Here is a 24,672-nt window from a genome sequence, read left to right as displayed (position 1 = left end):
TAAAAATATACAATCCAAACTTGAATATCACTCTCTGATTTGACTTCTGGATGCTGTGTATGTGTACAGCTTTTCTGTGGCTGGTTTAAATTCAGGATAAGGTCACTAGTGTGCACCCAATACTGTGCAAAAAGCTTTTCCTTACTTTTCCTAAGAGTCAATATCATCAAGGGTGAGAAGGTTGCGAAGGAGCTTCTCTTGGCTGGAAATTTTCTTCAGTCAGACTGGACTCAAGTTTTCCAAATAGCCAACCCTAGTGAGGTTTTTTCTTTGACTTCGTCCCACATTCCTGGCTCACCAAAATTTGGGATTAGCATCCTTCTCTCCGAGCCTGTATTCTAAATGCTACCAGAGCCAGTGCTCTGATCCTGTCGGCTGCCAAACAAAAATTACTTTTTTCCACGTGAAGTCAATATTAATATGTGTGGGTAGCAACAGCAGATAGGACCTAGTGAATGCCTCAGTGTTCTGCTGTTTGTGGATTCACATGGACATGAGTCTGCCAGAAATATTCCCTGAGACAGAAACCCCATTCTGGATGGAGTGACTGGGGCACGGAAGGAGTGACAGATGTGCCAAGGGAAGTCCTTGAATAAAACCGCCCTGGCTAAGGACTTAACCCTTCTGCTTCTCAGACACACGCACAGAGTGATCGAGATGCCCCCCACTGTTGATGTGCAACGTGTGCTCTGAGCTGCATTTTCAGTTGCAGTCCCTGCATTCAGTAGGTGGTCACTAGATGGCATCTTTGGGTACCAAATTTAGGGGAAAATCATCTCTAACGTTTCATTTGTACTCAGCCTCCTTTCAGTTCACTCTTATTTCTGCCTAGATATAAAAACTTAAGAAAGGACATGCCAAGGTAGCAGGAGGGAAGGAAGCATTTTTCTGTATTTTTTGTACTTTCTGAGCAGTGGGGTTGATCTTAAATTGTAATAATTATGTGTAAACGTTTTGGAATACATTTCTAGGTAATATCTCTGGAAATTTTTGGATTATGTATGAATGCAGATCTAGGAATCTGTAATTTGTGGGGTTTTTTCTACATTCCTTACAGACGATAGTCAATCACTAGGAAATATTCCAGATAAAATCACATACTGAAAACGCCTAAAACTGAAGGAAACTAGTCAGCAGTTACCAGCAAGGATTTCCACGTTAATACCAAAACAACTTCTGCGGCAAGGAAGAATATGTCCAGCACACAAATCCTTACAAATTAAGATACTTTTAAATATTTTTATATAGAAATACATAAAAGCTGCTGTCTAATTTCTCTTGATTTGAAGGTAATCTTTATGTCTTTCTTAAAATCAGCTGAAGGTGAGGGTAACTCAGTAGGTGGCAGTCCTCTTAAACCAAAGAAGAAACTGTGTGACTATCAGAGAGTGGGATTTGAATGTAATAAAATGTTTATTAAACATTTCCATGTCATCCAAACTCAGTATGGCTTGCATCTTTTATTTAGAATCCTCCAAGCTATTGACACTTTCTTTTTCCTACATGCAGCTGTTCTGCAAAATCATGATAATAACCCTCCAAGTGTATTTGAGAAATTTCTTCTTGCAGACTTCTTCTCGCAAATGCTTGTCTGTGTGTCTAGAGCTTGTTTTGTCTTTTGTTTGTCTTTATTTTGTTTTATTTTTTTCTTGTACAACAAGAAGGATCTGTCACTCACAGATTACCCAGTGTTTTCATCTGAATTTCTTATAGGATGATCCTTAGAAGAGGAATCACTGTTATCGCTCAATAAATGATCTGTGCTGTTGAAAATCTCCTCTTGCACTCTTCGCAAAGAAGTTGATTCCTTTGGGAATGGTGTCAGCTGTCTGTTTCCTTTCACCCCATGGCAAAGGTGGTCTGCCATGGATTTGTATCCATGATGCTGTAGGATCCATCACCCAAATTGTTTCATCGTTGTCAGCACCATGAGGGACTTCTCTTTGATTCAGTCCTCTTGGTTGCCATAGCAGGGTCCAGAGGCTGTTTTTTTATCTTACCTACACGACAGATTTGTTACCCCAGCAGTATGCAAACTATTTGAAAAGTAATAGCACAAAAAGGCATTCATTTAAAATAAAATAAGCCAGAGATTTAGTGGTGCAGAACAGTGTGAGTTCTAAACCTGTTAAATATAACTCCTGTTGTCTTCATCACCCTGTGTGTTTGCTCCACTCCCAGCCCCTTTCAAGAAGCCTACAGTCACTCCCCTTGTGTGAAAGGAGTGTACTTAGAGATACTTTAAAATAAAGCTAAGGGAGTTGATGTTTTCCTGAAACGCAGAATGTGTAGGTGTCAGAGGCAAAAAGCTCTGATAACCTGCTTAAGCTTCTCTAGCAGTGTTGGTGGACACACAGGGGGCTTAGGTATGAGCAGGTTGAAGGGAGATTTTTATAACATTCAGGAATTTTTGATAGTGGCTTGTCCTTCCACATATTTGGCTAGAGGTAGAGTGTGGGGAGAAATGTGGCAGAAATACAAATATTGCAGGACACTAGGTCACTGAAGATGAGGCCAAAGGAAGTCTGAGAGAAATGAATAAATGTTGAGTAAATGTCATACCAGGGGGATGGTGTAAAAGTGAAAATTTCATGAACTTAGCTGCTGCAGTTGTTTCCAACAGCTTCTGTGTGTGAAGTGGTTGACTTCTGTGGGTTTTACACAGGTATAGATTGTGTATGTGTGATAAATCATAGAAGAGACAATCAGAGAAAACTGTTGTGTCCTGGGAAGCACTCAGAGCAAATCTATGTTGTAGTGATCTAAAATAAACAGTTGTGTTTTTATAGTATTGCCCACTAGGAATAAATATGTTTTTAAACGTAGTAAGATTCTGTCATTTGACATTATGTACTGGAAATACAGTCAGTGGAGTAGAAATAATTAAATGAAAAGAGAGTGGTTGATGGTCCTTTAATCTTTTTATGCGCAACATAAATGCCAAAGTAAAGTACACAACCCTAATAGCTACTTAATGGCCATGCAGGATGTAGTGCAGGGGGCAAATAACTCTGCAAATGAAGAACTGCTGCAGAATTCCTTTAAAAAAGCGTGGAAGAAAGCAACACAAGATTTGACTGGGTGAAACTAGGAAACAGATTGGAATGGGATATATCACTGCTGTGCTTGACTGGGGATTAATGACACAAAATCAACTTCTATTATCTTGGGAATGTCTTTGAGACCTCTGATGATCAAAGGCATCATTTGAGGCTTCCCAGTGTCTGTAACCTCCCTTGTGATAAGGGGGGGAATCACATTCTGAGATTGTGTCCATGGCTGCAGCTGCAAACTGCCGAGCTGAATAAATCTGGAGCTAAATTCTGTTTCCCAATTGATGTGTGGATATGACAGGAGATCTCATCATCTCTAATTGCTGTTTCTTATTCCAAGTGGTTCTTGCTGCTTCAGGATGCTGATAATGCCAAAAGCAAGTTAGATCTGCTTTGTAGTTTTCTAAAATGTCTTTAGTAAGTGCTTCTTACAGAGGAGGGCAGTTTGAAACGTTGATTTGTGCAGTGGAGCAAAAATTCCAGCGAGCAATATTTTAATCAACGTTTAGTTTGGAAATGTATTTATTAGCTCTGATAATGGAGGGGAAGTAAATAGATCCATAAGTGTAGTTTCTGTAATAGAACCAAAATAAAACAGGAGAGGCTTTGGCCTGGGAAGTATCCTCTGGGATTTTTCATCAATCAGAAATATACATTTAAATTACACTCAATTTATAAAATTTAGAGGGTGTTTTTCTCCTCTCTATATTTTGCACTTTCCACAAAGCTGATGAGGCCTTTTCTTTTCTTTTCTTTCTCTCATTTCTAATCTCCTGATGTTTTGGGTAAAGAAGTCCATTTCATTACATCTCTAATTCTGTATTCAGGACACTCCTCATTTCTCTGTTTTTTTGGCTAATGACCACTCTGCTTCACTTTATCTTGAAGCAAAATGTATGATGGCTTTTATTCTGTCAGGAATAAAGCAGATGGCATTCAGCACAACATCTGGGGGAAAAAACTACTCTGATCTTTGAAGTGTTTTTAGTAAAGTAAATACTGTTAAAATGAAATGATGGATTTCTGGCTTTACCTAGAGTATTCCTGGATGGAAGGCAGGTTGTTTTAGTTCCTACTTATTTTGAGTGTTTTGTGTCTAGAGACAGGAGTAGAAATTGATATGTGCCAGAAGTATTTCAGTTTATGACATTTTGTGGAGAAAAATCTTCTAAAAATCAGTGTTATTCCTACTTTGGTTCTGGGAGGAGCACCCTGATTCCCAGTCCTGAAAAGACCTCAGTGGAGCTGGGCTGCTGCTGTCAACACACAACATTGCAATTTATTTTTTTTATTGCAGGCCAATAAAAAAATTCAAAATGCATCTAAAGCTAGCAGAATTGCAATTAACTCTAAATCTCACACTGTGAATACCAAATCTGCCTTTATCTGCCTCATTCCCATTACCCATTTCTAGATGAGGCTTCTTCTTTTAAACAATATTATCTTAAAATTTTGCCATCATAATGTTCTTGAGGTGACAAGTTGTCAACTTCAGGCTATGTATGAGGAAGGAGATTATCTAAAAGCAGTTATTTGTCCATTTTCTCCTGAAATGCTGGTGGTGTATGCCAATAAGTTGAGGTGCTCTAGCAGTCCTGTGAAGAGTAATTAGACAGTGACGCATGAAAGAGTGATTGTTTAACCAGTTGGGTCTTTCTGAGTGTCAAAAGAACTCTTCAAGCTGTGCAAATCATTATCACTGTGAGGTGATTATGTCTTGTGCTGTCTGTGTGCAGGATTAGGGTAAATAATGAAATGGGATTTTTTAATTATATATTTGGAGGATTAGATTTGTGTGGCCTCTTCGTGGATTTAGTTAGGATATGCTGAGATGCAATTTATATGTGAGAAGGAGATAAAGGAGAGGAAGCAGAGGGAGAAGATGGGAGTGTGGTTGTCAAGCACAGAGGGATGGCTAATCCAGGTGGGCTTAATACACTCAATTACATTTTAACAAAGGAATAAACCTATTAAGTAGAGATCTCAATTAAGTGCATCCTAATTTTGAAACACTGCTGCAAAACAAAAATTCACAAATTCACAATTTCTCCCACTTCTCTTCATTTGCCTTTTTCCATTCAAATTTGAGAGGTCACAAAGTCCACAATATAAAAGCTTCTAACAGGTCAAGGCTGTATTTTCACATTTTCACATTGCAGGTTTGAGAGTGGTTTTGGAAGTTTTCATATATCAGTTGAAAGATTCAAGCTTTCTACATAATTTCTCTTTAAGAAACACCCAGAGTATTTGATTTCTTCAGTTATAACGTTCTACAAATCTCATAACTAAAAATCTCATAAGTACAAAGATGCACCATAATTCCTTTTATCTTAATAGTTTATAGGCTTTTAGCAGGGTACATAATGGAGTTTCAGGAGTATGTCAGTCTTAGGAGAATTCACTTCCATATCATTGCTTGCTTCCAAGAATTAGTAATTTAGGCTTGCAGAAAACATGCAGAAATTACAAGTTTATTTTGCCATTCCTGTTTTTGTAACCTTTGGGCACCTTGAAAATGGATTTTGACATTTCTGTAACATTCAAACAAATGTACATTTTTATCATTAAATATACAAGCCTAAAGCTCAGGTGCTTTTTCAGCTGCACAACTTTAATCCAGGTTTATTGCCTGCCTTTGGCGTTTGCTGTGGTCTCTGGGATGCTGTTTGCACTCCCTGTGCCTCATATACCTCATTCTCTAAATTTCAAAACTTTTCTGAGGAGAAACTTCATGAGTGTTGACCCACAGCAATAAGCTGCTCTTTTATATGATCCATTTCTGGGATGATTTTCACTTCTATTTAGAAAATTCCATCCTAATTGCATTATTTGAATTATGTTAGGTTTAATTTTTGTAATACTTGTATTACAAGTATTTATCCTACAATTACATGTTCAGATATTATTCTGAATTTGTGTAAAATCATACACTTTTTTTAAACCTTTACTGGATTTTGGAGAAAACTGGACAAACCACTCTTCAATTTAACCAGTGCACAATTAAAAGCCATCTAATTTTCATTCATGAGGGTTTCAAAGTGTGTTATAAATAAAACTTCTTCAGTTTCTGTCAAAGAACTCAAAAATCTTAACTCTGAAAACAATTTTACTGTCACATTTAAAATGAATTCTTAATCTAGATTCGACTAAGTGGTGAAAAATGAAACTTGAAAGGGTCTGGCTTGAGGTGTAGATAAAAGATTGTCAGATTTGAAAAGGAAGACCTACTTTCTGCTCCTTTTTGAGAAGATTTCAGCAGATGAAGAAAAGGCATTAAGTGAAATTGCAAGAACTAACAAACCAAAAACTAACAGAAAGGAAAATATATATATTTCAAGCTGATTTTTAGTATGATCTTTTAGTGTTCTTAATGTATACTTATGCCCCCTCCCTTTTTTCCCCCTCATTCTGTTTTTTACATCCCATGAATATGAATCGAATTAATGTACTTTATTCCCGGTGGTGGCTTGATGTCAGCAAGGAGAACTCCAAGCAGGTGCAACCCCAGTTCTGTCTCCTGAGTGCTTCCTTCAGTAGATGTTCCCAGTAGAGATCGAGAGTGCTCAGCTGTGGTCTAGAAATACCACATTAATTATTTGAGAGGCCTTTTCCTGCAAAAGTGTGTTTCCTCCTCCTCAGTTCCTCCTGTTTGACGTCTAATTGCAATGTTTATTGGCAGAAATTGCATTAATTTCAAGTAGATTTGGCACTGGGACTGCACATTACTGGTGTACACACAGGTAGCGCAGACAGCCCATCTCCAATCTGTGCTGCAGATGTTGGAGCAGCACTGTTTATTCAATCACCTTGCTTTTTATATAGAATGACAACCACTTGGGAGACATTTTCTGCAAAATGTGACACAGACGAGCAGAACTTGACAAACTTGACATTAGAATTTAAAAGCTGTATTTTTTCCAGTGTTTTATCAGCTCATTCTTCAAGAGTAAGGGGAATTGGAAAAATAACAGGGTAGTAACACTAAGCTGAGATAGTCTAAAATAACTCTCAAAACATTTGTTCAGAATCACCAGCACACTCAGTGTTTCATTGCTTCTGAAACTTTCCTGTGGTACATGAGGTAGGAACAGGTTGAGTCCAAAGCAGTGAGAATAGGGCTTGGGAAGGGTCTGAAGTATCAGAAATGTCTGAGGGAGCTGGGAGGGCTTCAAACTGGGGAAAAGGCTCCAGGGGGACCTTTTGGCTCTCCACAACTCCCTGACAGGAGGGGCCAGCCAGGTGGGACCAGGCTCTGCTCCCAGGGAACAGAGATAGGACAAGAGGAAGCGGACTCCAATGGTGCCAGGGGAGGTTCAGGTTGGATATTAGGGAGAATTTCCTCATGGAAAGAGTTGCCTGGCGTTGGAACATTGGTACTGGAACCCAAGATATTTAAAAGCCATGTGGATGTGACACTTGAAGACATGGGTTAGTGCTGGCCTTGGCAGTGCTGGAAGGACATTTGGACTCAGTGATCTCAGAGGGCTTTTTCAACCCTAATGATTCCATGATCCTATAGTTCTGTGATCAGTGGAGACCCAGATGTGCTTGAGGTGTGTGCTGTAGTTGCACATGGATGTTCAGTATTATAGTGATCAGAAATTATATTTACATCAATCATTTTAAGGCTCATTAGCCCTTCAATGCAGATCAAAGCTTTCACTGTCTTATTACTCATCAAAATGACTCAAGTGAAGTCTCTTTGACCAGAGAGTAGTTTTCAGGTCCTGTGGATTTTCATGGCAAAGGAAATATGTGGCATCAACTCCATTTGTGTTTTGCAACAGTTACTGTCTGACTTCATTGTGAGCTTGTTACGTGAGAAGTAATTTATTGCATTTTCTTTTTTTTTTTTCTCCCTCTTATAAGAAGCAAAAGAGTGGGTTTAAAAAAAATAGAAGGCACTATTGTTTTTAGAACACTGCAACAAAATATAGAAGTGATAGCTGTAGCACATTTCTAATAGCTGAGCTGAATCATATTCTGTTCCTCTAATGGCATGCGTAATTGCTCCAGGTTTTCAGGCATCCTTCAGCCGCACTTATTTAGATTAGTGACTGATGCATTTCCATGGAAACCTGCAGCAGGGAAAATAACCCTCTTGGTACAATGTGGAACTGAAGGGATGTGGGCATGGAGCCTTGTGCAAAATAAGGCTTCTCAGTTGTGGTCAGCTTGGTTTGGGGTTTTTGTTGTAGCTGCTCTCTGCAAAGGAAGAGGAATTGCCAGCAGCATGTTGTGCAGCAATTTGGAACGCTTATCAAATCCTACATTCCTTAACAAGCTTCAACTTTTTGAGTGTAGTTGAAGGAGTACATTTTGAAGTGAACTGTCTGGGGTGTTTTTCTCTGTGAGGATGCAGAAGCACCCAAACCCCAGGTAAGCTGGTGAGAATCTGGCTGGAAAGTCAAGGTCCAAGAATGGAGTTCATTTTGGAGGTGTAATGAAGGATCACTGAGTTTTGAAGTGCTAGTGGCAGGAATGGAAAGGTTTTATATGGCTTCCATCACTAAATGCCTGGAAAATATAATTACTTCTAAAAACTTTGCACAGTATTGTTGCTTTTCTCAATATCTGGTACAATCTTTATATGCATTTCCTAACATGTAATATCTGATTTTTAGTGCTTTCTTAGAAAACTAAATTCTCAGCATTCTCAGCAATTTGTTCTGATTTCCAGGAGTGTTTAAGGTTGCAACATGGATTTTCAAATGTATTCATTTAAAGTAATTGCCTTTATGCATCTACACAATGCTGTAAGGGCAAGTACCTTTCATACATTTAAAAAGTAGAAATATTTTTTGATTTGGTTCCTTTCCTGCTGCAATCATCTTAATTATTTGGAACACTGGTGTAGGTTCTCTAGGAGTAAGCTCTCAAACCAAAGATGATAGTTTCTCCTATTTGAAAATTAATTATCCTGTGGCCTGGCTCTGAATCTTGTGTTACTTAGCAGTCATCAATGCAAAGTATCTCAAACCATATCTATATATTTTGATATTTTATATATGTTATTTATTTTATTATATCTATACATAACCATATCTATATGTTCTGATACAGCACCACAAGTTCAATTGCTAAAGTCTGCTACTCCTGTTAAAAGTGGTGTGGTGTTTGTAAGTAATTTTTCCTTTGTATATTTGAATTTGTAGTTGAGTGTTGTATTTTAGACACATGCAACAGCATAGCAAGACAGAAGTTCTCCCTGCTGGGCAGGGAACTTCCACATCCACATCCGCATTGACATCCGCATCGACATCCGCATCCTGCACCCCCATCCACATCCACATCTACATTCACATCCACATCCGCATCCCCATCGACATCCACATCCTGCACCCCCATCCGCATCCCCATCCACATCCACATCTACATTAACATCCACATCCGCATTCACATCCACATCCGCATCCCCATCCACATCCACATCCTGCACCCCCATCCGCATCCCCATCCACATCCGCATCCTGTAGCCCCACCCGCATCCCCATCCACATCCACATCTACATTCACATCCACATCCGCATCCCCATCGACATCGCATCCAGCATCCACATCCCCATTGACATCCGCATCCGCATCCACATCTGCATCCACATCCATGCCCATGTCCACATCCATGCCTGTGTCCACATCCATATCCACATCCAAACCCATGTCCACGTCCATGCCCGTGTCCACATCCACATCCACACCTACACTCACATCCACGTCCACATCCACACCCACACCCACACTCACATCCACGTCCACATCCACATCCACGTCCACATCCACGTCCATGTCCACATCCACATCCACATCCACATCCACACCCACATCCACCTCCATGTCCACATCCACATCTTCATCCCCATCCACATTCCCATCCACATCCACGCCCACATCCACAACCACATCCACAGCTCTCGTTCCACCCTCATCTTTTCCTCCCTGGTCCTGTGTAAACCTGAGCACCACATTGCTTAGCAACATCCTGCTCTGAACTCTTTGCTCGTTCTGACTGGAGTTAAAACATTAAATTAGAAGTTAGTCTGAGGCCCTTATGGTGGAAGTTGAAAAGTGTTCCTCTGTTTGTTGGGTTTCAGTCATGTTTTATCTACAGTGAAACTCAGACTGAGAAGTCCACGTGCACAATCAAGGCAAAGCAAAAAAGAAGGGAGTGCTGTGGTGAAATAGATCATGAGGTTCTAGGAACTTCCCACATATCTCCCATACTCAGCAGCTTCTTATGTATTCAAAATTTTATCTATTATTGAAGGCAGAGAATTTGACACATCATTGATCCTGAGTACAGCTGGTGAAGATTTAGACTTGAATGAAGCTTCTTGTAAGGAAGGAAATTGAGAGGAAACATTTGTATCACCATTGATGATAAAAGTCCATAATAACTCTTGTTGAAACTTGCTGTACATGAAAATTAATGATTTTTGAAATTGAATAGAAGAATGGCTTTCCAGGGCCTGTTTTTCCTTACTCAGCCCAAAATAATTCCCCATCTGTTCTTTCCATCTCAGAGTGCTCAATGACCTTCTCCCAAGCAGTTGGTTGCCTTTGTGGGGCTGTAAACACATCTCAGGTAGGAACAATCCCTATCATGCCGAGTAGACCACAGCTCCTGGCACACAAGCAAATGCAGAGTTCCTTCACAATCCTCTAATGAAATTTCCCTAAATTTAATGTGAAGTCACTGCATCAAGGCAAAGTCACTAAGCCAGGTTTCACCTGGCACCTGCCCTTTCCTACAGGCCATGATTTTGGGTTATGCTGCTGCCATCAGTGAGAGCACTAGTATTTGCAGGAAATATTTGAACTATTTGCTGGAAGGATGGAAAATGTGAAATAAGGTGTTATAATTAAAAACATTCATACCCTGATTTAGTTCTAAAGAACTGGAACATTACACCACCTGAGCTTTGTGAGTGAACAAACCATCCTGACCTTCTGGATAAATAACATTTGCAACAGATGATAGTGCCAGCAGGCAGCTCATCAAGACTTCTTTGTTCTCTCTGAATTTGAAAAAGAAGATGCCTTTGTTTATGTGTGCAGGAGCACTTTGAGATTGACATGGTCTTTATGAGACAGATGTACATATTGTCAGGCCACAATTAAAGGTTAGGGCAAAGTGCACCGAAGTTACTTTGTTTTGGCCTGACTTTGTAAAAGCTGGGTATTTCATCAAGGATCAAACTAGGTGCATGTGAACCAAAGCTATGTTCAGCTGCTAGAAACTCTGAGGTCAACATCCAGCTTTTTACAAGCTCTTTACTCTTTTTGGTGTGATCACACAGAGGTGTTTGTTCCTGTCCCAGACACTGAGTGGCTTAATCGTCTGCACCAGCTGAGACTATGGACACAGAACTGCCACAAATGGATTGGAAATGAGGGGCAAAGGGAATGGAGACCCTCAGAAACCCAACAGAAGAACTTAGGAAAGTATCAAGTGGCTATTACCACATTTTGAAAATATTCTGCAAATGAGGGAAGAGCTGCAGAATTCCATAATTGTACAAAGAGCTGGTAAAATTGTCAGGACAGTAAGAAGCAAGTGATTCCACAATACTTGCTGGGGTTTTGTTTTTCAGGTTCAAGTAAGCTTTTTGTTAAAGAGAAAACTGATGACATGGGAAACACTGTTCCATAACTGCCTCTTCAGCAGGTCCAAGTTGCATATTTCAGTTATTAAGGTTTCTCTTGCAAACAAACTTGCTGATTCACTCCATTGATCAACCATTTCAGCATCCTTTGTGGGTAAGCAAATTCACTGTATTCCACCTAATCTTCCTCTAAGGATGAAGGAGGAAATCAACACTCAATTTTCCTTTCTTTTTCTGAAAATAAGATTTAGTAGGGAAAAAAAAAAAAAGAAAGGCAAGGTAGGAGGGTGTCCAATGATTTGCTATTCCAGTCCAGTTGTCTTTGGGACATTTTTGTGCTTTTTCTTAAATCTGAAAAACTTCAAAAATCACATAAGATTTGCTATTTCTCGGCTTTAACTGAAAGAAAAATTGGTTGAGAACATCACATCAACTGAACACTGGGATCATCCACACACTGAAAGAGAAGAAAGTGAACCATGAATTAAAGGTTTTCATTAATTTACCATTTATAATGCCTTCATCATATGTTTCTTTACTATTGACCATCACAGTTTATCCCTTCAAATGAAGCATCAATATTTTAACCTCAGATTTGCAAAGATATGAAAAAGTTAATTGTAGTTTCTTCAGAATTCTTGGGTGGTACGTACCTGCAGATTTCACTCACAAGAGTTTTTATAACCCTTTATCAGAATCAACGATCAAACAGTTAATAGGGAAAGTTTCCATTTCTATTTCTTCATCCAATTTTTTGTACATTTTTTAGAACACATAATCCTACTCCACGTGATTTGGAGGAGGATCCCTGAACTTCATCTTTCCTATGGCTCAAATGAAATGCTCAAAGAAAGCAATAAGAAATGTCATGTTAAACAACTGTATCACAGGCTTGAAAAAAACGTCACACTTACCACCATTTTAATATACCATATTTAGTAGAAAATCCAGTTTCTATTCTGGTGAATCTCCATTTTCTAAGAGGAAAAGGGAATAAGTAAAATAAGTTACTGAGGCTTCACAGTTTGTGGTATGAAAAATATTTTTGTATTTTAATGTGATTATTTTCTAGAGCATCATTTGGTAAGGCAGATATTTTGGATATACTTGGGATAGAAAAATGCATGTTCTTAGAGATGTTTTCAATCCCATGAACTTTCTCTCCACATTTCCTTATGGGCAAATTCGGATCAATTTAAGGAAAAAATTGTAAGATAGGAGGCCTGTCTTGTTGCAAAGCTACACAAGTATCCTTGAATTGTGAATTTCTGCTGACTTTATTGTTAGATTGCTTTCCTCAGCTTTGAATCAGCTTTTTTTTTAACTTCTGGTCTAACCCTCAACATAAATGTTTGGGAAAGGTCTTTTTCCCCAAGGCCTTAACCTCTGCCACTGTTTCGGTTGTTGCACCTGCAGAGAGCTGTGCCTGAACTGCCCTGACAGAGAGCATCTGCAAATGTCTGTTGGGAGGGAAACATCTCCCATGGCTGTCACTGCGCAAGAAGGAAGAAAGAAGGAAAAGCTGCATGTTTTGGGGCAGGGATAAAACCCACCTTTACCCACCAGCAGTAGCTGAGGAGAGCCTGCTGCTCTCAGCTGCCTTCCAGTATCACAGCACAAATCCTGCTGTTCCACTGCTATTTCCTCTGTTCATGGTGTGGACATGAATCTGAACCTTTCCTAGAGTGCTGACAGGCTCTGACAGCATCTCCGCTGCCACAGCATTCCCGCGCAGTTTCCTTGGAAACAGAGCACAGAAATGCCCTGCGAGGAGCAGCAGGGAGGAGACAAGCAATGGAGAGAGTTGCTTGGAGATATTTCCCCCTCCTAGTTCTTTCCCCTTCCAAAGCAATATCAAATATGTAAGCTACCTACTCCAAGCAGGAGTGTCAGGATGAGAATTGAGCCAGCTGCTAGAACAGGCCCACAATTGTTACATGGGCTGAAAAAGGGCATGAGTGGCCTAATCTGTGTGGTTTAGTGTCCAACATTTAATTCTTGCTTTTCATGGCAGTGATTTTTCAGTTTTTGATAATGTCTGCAAGACCTGTTGGAGTCTTGTGGTCACTTACAAGACTGAGAAAGGGAATCTGCAGGAAGTCCTACGTTTATTTGGAAGGAAGTCCTCACCACTCCTGAGGTGGAGAAAGGAGGAAATGTTTTCCACCTACACCTTCTCAGTTCTCTCCCCTCTTCTCACCCTATAAATTACATTCTGGAAGGGCAGGCTTTGAGCCTGTTGCTCACTGAGATGTCTTCAACAATAAATGATCCTAATAAAGAAACAGCTGGGGCTTTATTATTTGGTTGCCACTATTGCCCAGGGCACAAGCTTATTTTTGCAGCAGCTCCACTGGCTTCAGTGGAAAATGGACCAGGAAAAAATTATTGTGTTCTTATGGTATTTTACTCTGGTAAAATATGGGCTTCTCAAGAGATATAGAAATTTCAAGTGATATCCCAATGTTTCTCTCTTGTGTCAATGTAAAGGACACGGGACCATTTTTGCAAACTGGTATTTCGTTCTGCCTCTTAGAAAAGATTTTTGAACTGATACAACTTGATGTAGTGACTTTTCATCTGTGGTGACAGATGTTCCTCTCAGTAAAAATGCAGTATCGTTAAAATAATTATCTTTTTTAAAATAAAACAGCTAAATAACATTTTTCTAGACCCTCTTGTCCATATCTTCTTGCTGGTCTTTCTAATTGGTCTGCAACCAAGTTTAAGAAGAAATCCTAAGAAGATTCTGTGAGTAAAAGCTTCTTAAATTATGATGGGGTTGTTAGTCTTAGGTGGTCCTATCTTGCTGCAAAGCATTTTGAAAAAGAATACTGGTCTTAAGAAAACCTGGGATATAAGAATGGGTACAAATCCAGGGAAACCTGGAGCTAACCCCTTGGTGCTATTATACCTATAGCAGCATTACTATGCTATATTTGGCTTGAATTCAGAACAGCATTTGTTAGGCATTTGCCTATGTGTTATTTGTGTTCTTTTGTCAGAAAATGGAATCCTTTTCCTCTTTCAGTCCCTAGTTCATTCTGATGGCAGATTCCTGGTGCTCCCCCCTGCTTCTGGGTGTGTGTATTTATTCTGTGTGATAGGGCAGCCTGGAATCTGAGTTGGAGCTGAGGGAAAGAAGGTAATTAGAGAACTGTGGTGGTTTTGAAAGCAAAACCAGTGAGAGACTCCAAGTCAGAAATACAATTTAACAGGAAAAAAGAGAAAAATAAAATGCATGCAATAGTACAAAAGAAAAACCACTGACAGAATCAGAATACAACCTGACATCCTGCTAGTTAGGGTGGTGGTTAGCAGTCCAGATGAAATGGTCTTCTTGAAGCAGTGATCCTGTAGAAATCCTGGCAGTCATCCTGGTAGCTCTTGTCCTCTGGAAACCAGTGGGTAAGGGCAGCTTTGGTGTTCCAAATCTCAGTTTTTATCTAGGTAGAAAATGTTTGGCTCCTCCCGCTGGGTGGAGCATCTCACAGTGGGGTGATATACTTTTATCAGCCATGCAGTGGGACTCAATGGCCCATTAACAGAAGATATCTCCCTGGAAGAAGGATGGGTCATGGAAAATTATAAAGAACATTGCCTCATCTGGTTTTCAACAGATGGCCTATTAGCAGAGGATATCTCCCACAGAAATAAGAATCACTGTCCCACCTGGTTTCAGCAGATGGTAATAGAATACATACTTTTGGGCATATCTTTAGATTGCAACCTAGGACAAGAATTTAATACAGCACCTGGGAAACTGTCACTTAGGCTCGAGTTCAGCGCCTTGCAAGGTTTCTGTTTTCCCAAAGAAACCGTGACTGCCCACAGAGGAGTGGGGAGAAACAGAGGGGTGGCAGAGCCAGGGAGCAGATCCAAGCTGCAGCTGAAGGGTGCTGGCTCTGCAATCCTGAGGAGCTGAACAAAGCTTTCTGTCTTGCTGTGCCTTCCCATCTCTCCCACCCACTTTGTATTCCTTATAGCACTGAAATATCATGCTATAGAAAACAGATTCTGCAGGAGGAACATCTGGCTCCTTAAGGCTAAAGCAGTTGCTTTAAAATTTCAAAATATTCTTCATCATAATTTATTTGTAATCATTGTAATAATTTCTGAGGGACTTCCAAGAACAGGCCAGGGGGAAACTCACAGTGGACTCCAGGTTTATGATTTTCTGTCTTTCTTCTTGGTTGAGATTTTGATTTTTGGAACAGCATATAAAAAGAATATTGCTCGGTGGGGAACAGACTGCAATTTGTGCAGTAGGAGCAGGAATTTTGGATAAAGGAAAGACCTTCTAGGCAAAAAATACAGGTTGTAGGTGAGTGACAAAGGGACAAAATAAACTGAAGTGTCAAGTAGGGTTCATATTACAGAGATTTTCTCCCTCTCTGGCCATCCTGTAGGATGGAGGCTGACTGGTCTCTACAAAATATATATAGATGTAAATATTTCTGGTTTTCCCTAGTACTGCTTTTCTTGGACCTTGCCAATTGATGCACAGCTCTGAAGAAATAAGTTTCTTACTCTTTTCACAGCTGCAACTTACATGCGCATTTCCAGCTGGAATTTCTCTGTATTATAGATGTATTTGGATTTGTGCCTCCAGCTGGGGGCATGATCCCGTTACGTGTCAGTTGCACCGGTTAAAGCAAGGAAATATTTTTCCCACCCTTCTTCTCAAAGTCTGACTCCCAGGACTTCCTCCTGCTCCTTGGCTGTGTTCAAAGCCCTTCCGTCCTGCTCTGATGTTCTTTTTCTCTCTGCAGGCTTGCTCTTGTCATTCAACAGCACCAATCTCTCAGTCATTTGCACCATCTTTAAAAGCCACAGAGGTGCTGTGCCTTGAGGGCTCTGTCTGGCTTGGAGAGTTAATAAAATCTATTGGGATTGTGTCAGGCTGTCAGTCCATGGAGAGTCCCTCAGCTGTGCAGATGAGACTTTCATGGTCGTAATCTAAACCAGAGACTTTTCTATCTGATTTTTGATGTCTCTTAGCCAAACCAAAGGTGATTTCATTGGAGGACCAACCTGTAGTTAGGCAAAAAATATTGATTTGCATATTCTGGCTATTTTCCAAACCTTTCTGATGTCTGTTGCAGATTTTTCTTCTTTCTTTCTTCTTCTATTTTGCCTCTTAGCTATAAAAGAAGCAAATATTGGATGCAAAAGTTTTTGCCACTGAGAATGTGAGTGGAGCTTTAAAACTTGTGAATTATGTGATTCATGATCTCCAAGAAGTTCTCCTTATTCACTTGATATGTCTGATGTGATAAAAGAATATCTCCAAAGCCAATTTTTTTCCAAAGTGCCTTGAAACTGCATTCATTCACTGTGAGGGAATATAAACAAATACTTCAGCACCTGATTAAGAAATACACAAGTATTGAAAATTCTTTTTTCTCTGTGCAGAAACACGAACAGATAGAACAAAGAAGCTGTTTAGACACTACACGGTTGGATCCTATGACAGCTTTGATGCTTCAAGGTAAGAATTTTTCCTTTTGGTTGCAATCTGCTAGCAAAACCTTCCTGGGTTTTATTTAATTGTTACTTTTGGTTGAGGCTTTGGTGGGGAGGAGGGAAGCAGATCACTAAACAGAGCTTCTGGATACCATTTAACTTCTTGATTGGTTTTATTGCAGATTACATTGTTCATATGGGATGGGTGTAGAAAATTCAGGGGCACTGAAGTCATAAGTTTCACTGTTTTGTTTTGGGAGTGGTGAAAGAGATTTGTTGTTCTGAACAGTAACTTTGGAACCTGAGTAGAACTGATACTGCTGGAAATGAAAAATTAGATTATCTGTGGAGAATTCACGATTTTAAAGCAAGTTCTTCTCCCCCACGGATATATGTTGAACATACAGCTGACTGCTGGTAGAAAGGATGACCTTTAAGACACAGAACTTCAGTCAGCTTTTGGTGTTTCTTGAGGAAATTTTGGTGGCATACTGGAATTATTAGGCTTTTCTCCTGAATGTCCTTGGGTTTGTTTTTTGGGTTTTTGTTTGTTTGTTTGGTTGGTTGGTTTGTTTTGTTTTTCAAGGAAACCACATTTATTGTAGGAGAAAAAGAAAAAACTCTGAAAGGTGTAAAGCAATGGTAGTGTTTCATGTAGCACAATACAAAAAAAAAAGAAGAAAAAGAAAAATACGGTAACTGTTGTTTTTGTTCTGTGATCTTAGACTTTGTTCTGAGGTTCAGGCATAGTTTCCATGTGAATTGAACAATCTGGGGAGGAAGTTTTCCTACTTGGACGTGATGTGATTGACTGGGGGAGTCTGATGGTGGTAAAGATGTCAAGAAAAGCTGTGAGCCCATAATTTGAGACAAGCTCTGCAGAGCAGCCTCACTGGTTACTGGGGACATTTGCAGTGAAAAGAGTGGGCTTTTTGCAAGGTTCTTTGAGTGATCATTAGTCTACAAAATCCATATCCTTGTCTCAATATTTCAGTGTGAATGGATAGGGTTGTTTCTTCTAAAGAGAAAAGCTGTGTCTGCTACATGTTGCCTCAGAGATATCAAATAATTCCACTTGGAAACCTCCTGCTACTTTCTAATAGCAGATTTTTTTCATTAGAAAACGTCAATTCCATCAAAACCTTCCCTTCTCCATTCTCTTTTATTTTCTTTTTTTCTTTTTTTTTTTTTTTTTTTTTTTTTTTTTTTTTTTTTTTTTTTCAGTAGTTGGTTTATTTCTCAGTTGTTTTGAGGTTTTTTCATAAAGGTATTGGGTTTGTGCAGTTCAACAGTAAAGCTCTCAAAAATATACCTTTATCTGATTCAGAACTGAGCAGAAGAGATAATTAGGAAAAAATGAACTTCCGTACAGTCTTATATGAATTAATTATGAAGTGTGTCTGCAGTTGATATCTATTAATTCTCTGAGTAGAGAGAGGGGAAGCAACAGAGTTCTCTTGGCAAGATTTGGAAGAAAACTCACCTTGAGTTTCCACAGAGAATCCGAGACCCAGTGGATCCATTTGGAAGGGTAATAGTGGAAATTGAGAGGAAGAGGTAGGAGGAAGCAGAATTAATGTGAAATTCCAAGAAATTTCCAAGTAGAAAGGTAGACTTGCTTAATACATTTTTTTTCAGCAAAGTATGGTAAATCTAGAATTTTTGTAAAGTGGCACCAGGAAAACTAAAAACCAATAACACTTGTGTTTCAAGTACTTGACTGAGACTGCAAATCAGCTTTTTATACCTCTGAATGGTGATTTCATTGGTGCTTGCATATTGATGCTAAAGCAAAAAGAATTTGCATTTCAGAACCTGTCCAGAGATCAATGTCTCTTGGTGGTACATCCAGATTTAATTCCTCACAAGGGCTTCTTCAGGGGGGGAATTATTCAAAGAGGCAAACGAGGTGTGAAAGTGAGAGCAGATTTTGATATTGCCAGGTTTGTACTGCTTTGATGACTTTGTTGTCATTTCCTATCAAATTCAGGGAAGAATACATTCGAACAGATTTAATACTGGCAGTAAAGGTTTCATAAACATTTTTCAGAAGGCAATTGTGCCTCTGTGCTAAGAACAGCTATGAATCCAAAGTATTAACAAAGCTGATCCAGTTCCTTTCTGGAGATGATGTGGGGGAGTGAGGGGAAGTGTCTGCTCCCTTCTCTCTTTCCTTCTCCCTCCCAAAGGGCAGAAATTGCTGAGTAAAAACACTCTGTTCAGAAATTTATATTAATGGGCTTATTCACATGCAGGAAAATACATTGTACGTGGCATTTTTCATCTTGAGGAAAATGTGCAGCTTGAGTAATGGAGGTTCATTAAATCCTATTTCAGCTTTGCATAAGAGATCAGTTATCCATACATTAACTTCGGGAAAATGGGGAGGATGCTTACTAATGTGGAGAAAGACACTGAGACTTGCCTGCCCGTGCAAATAGTCACTGAATATCATTCTAATATAATATAACATAATATAATATTTGAAACTACCAGGTGTGATGTATTATCTGCTTTAAATGCTGATGACATGTCCTCAGCAGGGAATAATTTCTTCTTAGTATCTATCCTCTTTCAGTTTAAATCCCCACTCCTTGTCCTAAAGAGTAGATACACCACTAAAACTGCAAGCAGATAATGCAAGATTGCTCTGCCACATCTCTGAAGTTTTCTTTCTTCCCTGGATTATTCAGCAGTTAATTTAAATGCAATTATTTGTAGGGCGTAAATGAGTTGATTCATGAAGGTTGAATTTCAGTTTAGTAACAGAAAGTATTGCTAAAGCATAGAAAGGATGTATGAATTTAAAAAAAAAATCTTTATTTTTTTAAAACTTAAAGGCAAGGTAAACCTCTAGAAATGATCATTTTTAATCTGCTTTTTAACTAAATTGAGGGAATTAATTAATTCTTTCAAGATGGGACAGTGGACTGTTCAGTCAGGAAAATATGTGGAATTAATTAGTTGCTTAATTTCAAATATAAAATGTTATCATTCTTTTAAATGGAATGGGATTGATAATACAGTGATAACTTATACTTTGGAGACATAAATAATATGAGACAGTGTGGTGCTGTGTAAAAATGATAAACTTGGTGTGGTGGAAAACATGATCCATTGCCTCCATGAATTTGGGAACTTTAGGACAGGACAGTGGAAATATTTCTTACTGCATTCATTGCATCATCTCCCACCCCCAGAAGAACAGGGCAGCAGCAAAAGCCAATAGCACAATTGGATGCCAACCTCAATGCAATCAAATAGGCACATAAATGGAAGGTCTCCTGCCAGAATTATCGACTTTCACATGGGGGATTTTCTCCAGACACTTTAACTGGTTCCAATCCCTCCATGGGACAACTTTTCCTGGTGCCTTTTCTTGATGTCCCGTGGCTCCAGCAGTATTAAGGAGCTCGCAGGAGCGGATGTGATGACAAATAACCTTTTCCAAAAGCTGGTTGCCACCACATTAATGACAGGAACAAATTGATTTGCCTTATGGTTTCTGTTCTGTTTTTCTGGAGGAAGACGAAGAGGAAAATAGGATAGTCTACTCTGTAAGAAAACTTAATTAAAAGCTTCATTCATTAACCCTACTGTCCCTACTTGGAGTCAGGTGGCAACATCTGTGTCCCGTGAGTGTAGAAGCTGACAGGAGCAACTCTTCAAAAGTCAATTTATATACAAACACCTAATAAAAACCAGAGAGATTCTTCTCAGATGTTCTTTCCAGGCCATTCTCTGTTGCTGTTGCCATCTGCGCTGTTGGATAGAGCAGTCTAAGCTTTAATCCTGAGCAGCTCAGAGAGACTCCTTGGCGTAGCTGAAGCTATCTGCCCCTGTAACTCAGCGTGGAGAGGTTGGTTATATTTTTAATTTTTTTAGCCCACAGAACATGCCTGTTGGATACTTTTGTCCCAAAGCTGTGATGTAAGTGGTGCTGTCTTGGTAGTTAAAGCATTAGGTGTGTTACACACCTTTTTTTAGTGGAAGCTCTCAATCTGATGCAGAAATATTTTCTTCTGGTTTGAGATCTGGTTTCATGTTGGTATTTCACATAAGTAATCCTCCCTCTGGAGAAATGCAGTTGCTCATCTCTTTAACTATAGATTTTAAAATAATAAAATATAAATTTAAGACAGATGAAAAATATTGGTGGAATTCTGGCCATTGCAAGTGGTGAGGAATGTAAAACTGATGGGGAGCAAAAGGATTTTCTCCTGGTTATGGTGGCTTCATGTCCCTGGTGTGAGGAATTTGGCGTATGTGCTTGCTGAGTGCTTCTTGCCTGGCAGCAATCCACTAAATCCTCGCAAATGGATCCTTGCAAAAATTAAGGGAAAGTATAAGGGCTGTTGTTATATTTTATATCCTGCTTTCCACATTTTCATGTTGATTCTGCCTGGGCAGAACAGTGAGAGAAGTCTTGTTACACAGAGAATAAACTGGAGTTTCTGAATTGGGGTAGAATGAGATGATATGGGATTGGAACGGAATGATCTTCAAGGTCCCTTTCAACCCATACCATTCTAGAATTCTGTGAACTGCTCTTTAGTTTGTTTGTTTTCTATTGAATATCACCAGTTCCACTGTACTAATGTTTCTTGGGAAGTCTGTACTGTTCAGGTGATCTCTTAAAGGAAATGGGAGTAAGGAGATTAAAATGGTGCTGTTCACTCCTAACAATAAATCCGCAATCTGGGACTGACACATCGATAATAAGTGGAAAGTGATTTTACAGCTGTTCTTAACTGCAGGCATATATTTCAAACATAATCCTTGATTTCCTCTGGTGGAAACAAGTAAAACCAGCAGCATTTTAACTTTTTTACCTATACACATAGCTCAGATTTTGCCTAGAAGATGGTAACAAAAATATCTGAGTATGCTCAACATTGTAATTAAATATAACCCTGTGAGATGTGGTTACTCTGTGAAAGCTCTATGAGATTTTAATGATTTAAAATCTCTGCAGATGTGATATCATGGTTCCTTTGGGCACAGAGAACAGTCAGCACCAGCTAAATTGTAGTGAAAAAAAGTGTGTCACATGTTTTGTGTGGATGTAATCTCACCTGATGTCTAAAGTTATTTTGTTGGACTTGCCTGTTGTCTGTTCTGAATTAATGAATTAACTATGAGTCTGATGGCACTGAGCTGCACTTGTGAGGCAGAAAGGCAAGGGTAGCTCAATTTTAATGCCTTGGGCCTCATTAACTTGAAGGGCATAATTTGATGTAATTTGAAGAACTGCATATGTATTTAAGCAATAATTAATGCATCGTAGCCTCCATAGAGCAGGTGGAGAGGTAAAATGTGAAGTTTTTCATTTACAGTTATTCAATTTCTAATGGAAATTCCTTTGCTTGCTAATAAACAGCTTTGCACTTTGCCTCCTCTGCTTTAGTGTGATGCCATGATGGAGCTTTTTGTGCTGTTCATTACAGCAAATATTGAAAGGAATTGCTGAAATAAGAAGTAAAAAGAGTGTGTGTGTGTGTGTGTGTGTGTGTGTGTGTGTGCGCATGTGTGTGCGCGCGTGCGCATCTGAATTATGGTGCCTCTCCATCTAAACCTGTACTATAATTGCACTATTGAGGTCTAATGCAATTATGGTAAGATGCAAAACTCTACCCTAAGTGACAGAAGTTTTCATCAGATTGTAAGTGCATTTTTAAGTTGTTTGCTGCCTTGACAGTGAAGTTTGCTCAACCCACTTCAGTAAGATTCCAGCTTTTAGCAATTAGTGGTTTAGTAACTAATGACTAAAATGTGTCAGACATTTTCTGGGCAAGATGTTCGCCTAAATTTTTAGTGATAAGTGTTAACAAAGAGAGATCAAGACCTGAAAAAAAAATAAAAATAAAACCTTTTCCAAATTTAGAACTACAATGCTCCTTCTGAAAAACTTTTAGGATCTACGTCTAGTGCTAGTCCAAACTCTACTGTGTGCCTGGAGTGGAGAAGCTGCTGCTTGCAAGGGCTGGGATTTGGGGGCTGTGCCATTTCCTGCACAGCAACTGGTACTCCCAGGCTCAGCAGGATTTCCTCTGCAACTCCTCCGGCTGGATGCTGAAGGACAGCATGGATTTAAATGTCACTGAAAGCAGCAGCCTGTGTCCTGTGCATGGGGAGAATAAAGTGGTTTTTTCTTTAAATTAAACTAGAGGAATTTAAAAAAGAAAATAAAAAGGAGTGGAGAGGCAGAAAGAAGTTTGTGAGGTCATGACACCAGGTCGGTTAGAAACAAGAGCCACATAATTAGAGTAGAGGAAAACGGGAGTTTCAAATGGGGATGTTTTTGGGAGGGGGGAAAAAGGAGAATGATTAGGTTTCTAATAATTAGTGTTTTCCATTCCTGCATGCCAGCCCCTCAATGATTTAATTCCCTGCCCCAGGGCAACTTTGGCTGTCACCTCATCACCACATGAGCAAAGCCTCCATATGGTACCTCTGATTGGGAGTGATGCAGTTGGAAGTTTTGGCAGCCCCAAATGGAACAAATAACTGGTGAGCTCTCACTGTGGGCTTGCCTCCAGTAGGAATGATTTAAACTGCTCTTCCCCCTTACCCCGTTTCCAGGCAGATTTTCACAAATATTTGTTGCATTTGGAGAATTTGATCTATGAGGCAAAATTCTCAGGGTGGCTGGCAGGCAACATATGTTTTGTTCCTCTTAAAAGCTGAAATGATCCAAAATTGGAAAGGGGTGAATTTTCATGCTCAGTCTCTTCCATAGTGCAAAAGGAAGGTGGTGGGATAAGAGTGCCTTGTTTCTCCTGGGACAAACCAGATGTGCTGGAGATGTGTTTCTTTAAGAAATGAAGTCGAACCCAACAAAGAGGGAGCAGCAAATGAGCAATCAATAGCTAGTGGTGGAGCATTCACTAAAGAAGGTCTGAGCTTGAGTCCCATGTGTGTCAGACTTAAATCCACAGCCTGAGCTGCTGCTGAACGCTAGGAACCTGCTGGACAGAGCAGGGCTTTATCTAAGCCCTTTGAAAGTGTCACTCTTTCCCCGAGCCAAGAGGCAGATGCTCTCTCCATCCTCGTGGATGTTACGGGGTGCTCCATGAGAATGATTGGCAGATACACTGATTGAGTATCTGGTGATGCTGCTGGGGCTCCCTGCTCTCTCTGACACAAAATGTCAGCCCGTTTTCTGAGAGATGATGTCTGACAAGCACTAAAATCTATCAACAAAAGATTGGCTTAAGGGATAAGTGCTACACGGAACCTGAGTTCATGGCAAAGTTCTGAGCAGAGAAATAGCGAACGTTCAATGTGTGCACTAAGAAAAAGTGGCAACTGGTTTTTTAGGCAAAAAAAAAAAGACCCATGTGTCTTTTAATTTCTCTAACTTTTTGTTGGGCCCAGGAAACAGAATTAAGAGCTTGGTTGCTCCAATTGAAAACCAGGGCTGATACTGAGTAGATTATGGGATCCTTTAGACCAGCGTATCCAAACCTGGAGCAGTTGCACCTATGGCAGAGGTGGTTTATACCTCTACTGCAAACACTTCCAGTACCATAAATTCTGAAATACATTAA

General features: G+C 39.6%; 1 protein-coding gene across 1 annotated transcript in view; it reads left to right on the top strand.

Annotated features, from left to right (window-relative positions):
* The window catches only part of SHANK2 (SH3 and multiple ankyrin repeat domains 2), a 247,754-nt gene that overhangs the window by 97,820 nt on the left and 125,262 nt on the right, over nt 1-24,672 (top strand). Inside the window, exon 14 of the mRNA XM_056493219.1 lies at nt 17,072-17,147. Within this exon, the coding sequence (XP_056349194.1) occupies nt 17,072-17,147 (76 nt within the window). The remainder of the gene's footprint in view (nt 1-17,071; nt 17,148-24,672) is intronic.

The sequence above is a fragment of the Oenanthe melanoleuca genome, chromosome 5 (assembly GCF_029582105.1).
Source record: "Oenanthe melanoleuca isolate GR-GAL-2019-014 chromosome 5, OMel1.0, whole genome shotgun sequence".
NCBI lineage: Eukaryota > Metazoa > Chordata > Aves > Passeriformes > Muscicapidae > Oenanthe > Oenanthe melanoleuca.
The sequence above is the reverse complement of the archived record's forward strand: the minus strand, read 5'-3'. Positions and strand labels throughout refer to the sequence as shown.